We start from the raw sequence: 4,513 nt of genomic DNA, 5'->3' as shown, positions 1-4,513 counted from the left end.
CCTATTCTTCTTGGTTGTCTTCCTTTTTCAAACTGTCCACTCTTGTTGGACAGAAATTGATGAGTGATGAATCAAAAACCAAAACCTGCCTTGATGTTCCATGTAGACATCGATTGTCGCACAACAGTTAGGGATTTTTGCAAATGATTTACTTTCTTAATATTATTCTTTAGCACTATTTCTTGAATTATATTTTTTCTTAAATTTACTGTATTTTCAATTATGATGGGAAGAGTTGAAATAGTTTTTATGATATTTGAATCTGCTCAACATGGCATTGATTCAACGGACTTGTTGCCTGAAGGATACGTACCGCCATCTTAGTTTTGTTTTGAATCACGAATTTATTATAGACAATGAAAATTGGTTAGCTTGCTTTTTGAGAAACAAAACAAATGAACAATATTAAAATGATTCATAAAATAAAACATATCAAAAAACCCTTTATACATCAAATTATACTATTTACTCAAAAAGAGCATATTATAATATATTTAAGGGAATGGTTGATTCTTTGTACACAAATTTTTTCATAACTTCTCTGCATTTTATCCGATTCATACGTTAATAGAATCATTTGAAAGCTGAATGTTTTTTTGTTTTTTTTCAGCCTACATAAGCAAAACTTAGATTAATTGCACTTATAAGGGTGAAATGTGGGGGAAAAAAAAAAATCACAAGTTTTATTTCTTATCTCCGGTTCTAATTTGTTTAATTAGACCAGGTTAGTGCCCTTTGGTGCAATTTATATAGCCCTAAACCACTATTAAGTTTGGTGTAGATTGGTCGAGTAGTTATATCCATTTTTTTAGATTTTACAAAAGAGATCAAAGGGCAAACATTTTTTCCCGAAAATTCGTATTAAAGGGTTTCTTGAAGTGCTGAAAACGAATATCAAATTTATTTCACTCGAAAATCAGACCAGTATCAACGATGAAACAGCGAAGTTACCGTCTTATCAAATATAAAAATAAAGTATATGTTTATGTTTAACTATATACAATAATATTCATTAATTCTATATAAATCCTCTAATATAGCAATGGCGAAGCATTGCCGGGTCAGCAAGAGTTTGTATAAAACCAATAAGATTTGAAATATCAAACCTAATAAAGAAACTAAATGCTATGAAATAACCAGAATTTTCGGATTAATCTAGCAAAGTAATTACAAAAATCAACTAAGTAATTTTCCTAATTATCAATTCATTCTTACAACCCTTTTATGTTATTGATATTATTTATTACCAATAATATATAAATACCAATCATTTACCAACGTAAGAAAATAATTAAAAATGAGATTTATTATAGACAATTGTCCGATTTTCCAAATTTTTGTAGTTGATATAAATCTAGAGATTTGTATATTGAACCAAAGAGAACTAGAAAATCAGTGATATAAATAAAATAACTCCAATCTTTAATCTACAGACATTATTGGGGAATTATTTGAAATTTATTTAGCTTAATAGCCAATGCATACCATTATAAATAAACTTCGGCAACCTGACTTAAACTTTAAAAGTGGCTTATAGAATTAGTTCCTCATAGGGATCCAAAAAACCAAGATATGAATTTTACAAAGGAGTGAAAGGAATGAATTTTTACTTACGAATTCGTGTCTTGCTTTGCAGCCAATATGTTTTTCTAGCATTTGAGCAATTTTTTTCCAATTGTCAGGAAAGATATAATTGTGAACATAGCAGAGGTTAGTTGGTTCAAGATCCACTTCTGTAGGAGCGACTATTTGAATATTATCATATTCCCTGAATAGCAGCTTCATAGCACCAAAAGCTTTACAGAGTAGCAAGTAAGGACGCAGCAAACGATCTTCCTGAAAATATGTGGAAATTATAAATTTCTCTGTTCTCTGTAGTAGTATTGAATATCAAATAGATATTATTCTCATTAAAATGGTTATAAAGGCTTAAATGTTGAATTTTCAAAAAAATCATTCTTGAAAGTACCTTTAATTGTGTTTTTTTAAAATAATTAACCATCTCTCATTGTTAGTAGAAATATAAAATGGAAAAATATAAAAGAAAGAATATGATAATTACTGAAAGGAGAAACAATAGTTTAGAAAGACTGAAAAAGTAGAGACAACCGAGTGTCCATAACCTCTCCTGACCTCAATCACATAAAGAAGCTGTGTTATACTTTGTTAAACTGCAGTATTCTTTGCAGGTACAAAATTGATATTTGTTATTCGCACCTCGATGAACACTCAAATATGAATTTATATAGCAACAGAATAATGAAAAATTTTTGTTTGAAATTTATACCTTCTAGAGTGGTTAGTGAAAGTGTGATGTGCACATCGCACCAGTTTCTTAAAATATCATTTAACACATTCATCTCCTAAGAAAATATTTTGAATGTTATGAAAACTGAATATCGTTTACACATTTGCCTGAATTGAACAGGGAAATGTGTACCATAGGGGTCCTCTAAAATAAAATAAAATCAAGGATGGTTTATGTCATTTTTATGACACTATTACCCTTATATATATATATACAGTTTTACTTTTTAATTTTTTAATGACTATTAACATTAATTACTACGCAGATTGTTTTCTTTCAGCATAAAATGGTCCAATTAATGATTTGAAAATTAAAAGGGAACATAGATCAAGAAATAGGATTAGAGAAGAATACTGATGAACAGTAAAATACTTACTAAACAATATAAACTTACGTGAATGTCCTGAAATATAATGCCAAATTGGCGCAGTAAAACTTGCATCTCTTCCAGAATATGTTTGAACTTTTCCTTAACAATTTCTGGAACACTGTGATCCACTATGTTAGTACCTTGAATCAACTGATAAGTCATCTCACTAATCACTTCCATATTGATACACACAGATGTGTCTGAAATAAATTAGCCAATGTAAAAAAAACAAAAACACATTCATAAACAAATGTTATTTTAAATAAAATAAAACCAACCAGTTTCGAATGCTTCCACCAAAGGTAGACAGTCCCTTTGTAAGTGAAACAAAAATGATTTCATCACAGACAGCACCTGTGAGTTTGGTAATCTAATTACTGCTAAGCTGAATTCATCAGAAACTTCTTTTGGTAAAACATCTTCAAGGGTTAGGTCATCCTCACAAGAAACCATAAGACATTCTCTCATGTGCTGTAAGAAAAATGAAATGAATTTCTGAAGTCGTTGAAGTTTGGAAGAACCAGCAAAAACAGTTCTAAACAGCTTGATGTAAGAGTCTTTTATCTCATCAGATTTTATCTGGAGCATAATCATTGTCAATGCTTTGCTGGATGGTTCAATAACTAATGGATTAAATTCTAACACCCTGATGATCATCTCGAAAAAATTAACACTGAATGTTTTATTGTTGATATTACACAAACCTATTACTAAACTTGTGAACCAATTTTGTAAAGTAACATCCTCAAGTTGACAGCTAAGTGGAACTTTACTGTTATCAAGGATATCAACAAGTGTTTTAATAACAACAAAACTATTATCAATATGCCAATTATTGACTGGATTCATTTCAATAGATCGTATTTGGTTAACAACGATCCCCAATGGAGGCGTAAGTAATGTAAAAATCCTGAATATCAAAGTAAACCTGTCAGGATACTTATAAGTGACAGACTTTAGTAATAAGGAATAACATATTTCCACAACAGAAGAATCATGCTTGGTAGGCATATGCTTGATTTTTTTGCTAAAAGACTTCAGTTCTTTAGTTGGTTCAATTGACTTAGTGCTATTGATGTCAATAAAATTTTCTATGAATTTGGGTTCGTAGAACAGCACCTAAAAAAGTAAAATAGGGATGTTACAGACTATATAATTTTATAATATTAACAAATTAATATGAGAAATTGTTCTAATTTATATAAAACTAAAAAATATACTTAAACCAATAAATTACCAATAAAATAATAAAGGGGTAAAAAAAAAAAAATTACACCACCATGAGAAAACATCTTGTGCCAATTTGGTGATTCTTGTATTTGATTTTGGCTTTATATTATTCATTGGTACTACTGGAACCTAATGAAATTGATTCAAACCAACTTGGTTCACTAATAATTAGGGTTTGATTTAATTTTAATAGGTACTAGTAATGGCAATGAACAATATAGATTCTAAGCATAAAAAACACCAAAGAATTTTATTGTGACAATATAAATAAGGGATACACAAAGTAACTTTAACACTAGATCCTAATGAAAAAGAAATATTGAATATCGTCAATACTGGTCAAATTCATTATTTTATATTATATTATGCTCCTGAACATTTAACCAAAAACATTAATTAACACTAAACATACCATAACGGGTCAAATGACCCATTTTGAACTTTTCCATTGAAAATGCACGTATAATTTTATTGTGTTTGCAGATTTGATTTCATGACTTTTTCTAAGTAATTAATGTACAGTTATAAAAATATTTTTGTTTTGTTTATTCTGAGTAATCCTTCTTGTATACCGATATCTACCACAACAGGTCATTTGACCCGGA

General features: G+C 29.2%; 1 protein-coding gene across 1 annotated transcript in view; it reads right to left on the bottom strand.

Moving 5' to 3' along the window:
• LOC106677235 (uncharacterized) overlaps window positions 1-4,513 on the bottom strand; it is a 25,609-nt gene that overhangs the window by 18,276 nt on the left and 2,820 nt on the right. Inside the window, exons 4-6 of the mRNA XM_014415029.3 lie at window positions 2,957-3,797; window positions 2,703-2,878; window positions 1,615-1,836 (exon numbers count right to left, since the gene is read on the bottom strand). Coding sequence (XP_014270515.1) covers window positions 1,615-1,836; window positions 2,703-2,878; window positions 2,957-3,797 — 1,239 coding nt within the window. The remainder of the gene's footprint in view (window positions 1-1,614; window positions 1,837-2,702; window positions 2,879-2,956; window positions 3,798-4,513) is intronic.

Source organism: Halyomorpha halys, unplaced genomic scaffold (genome assembly GCF_000696795.3).
Source record: "Halyomorpha halys isolate HHAL.00 unplaced genomic scaffold, Hhal_1.1 Scaffold91.1, whole genome shotgun sequence".
Taxonomy (NCBI): Eukaryota; Metazoa; Arthropoda; class Insecta; order Hemiptera; family Pentatomidae; genus Halyomorpha; species Halyomorpha halys.
Note: the sequence above shows the minus strand (reverse complement) of the source record. Positions and strands in the feature narration are given on the sequence as shown.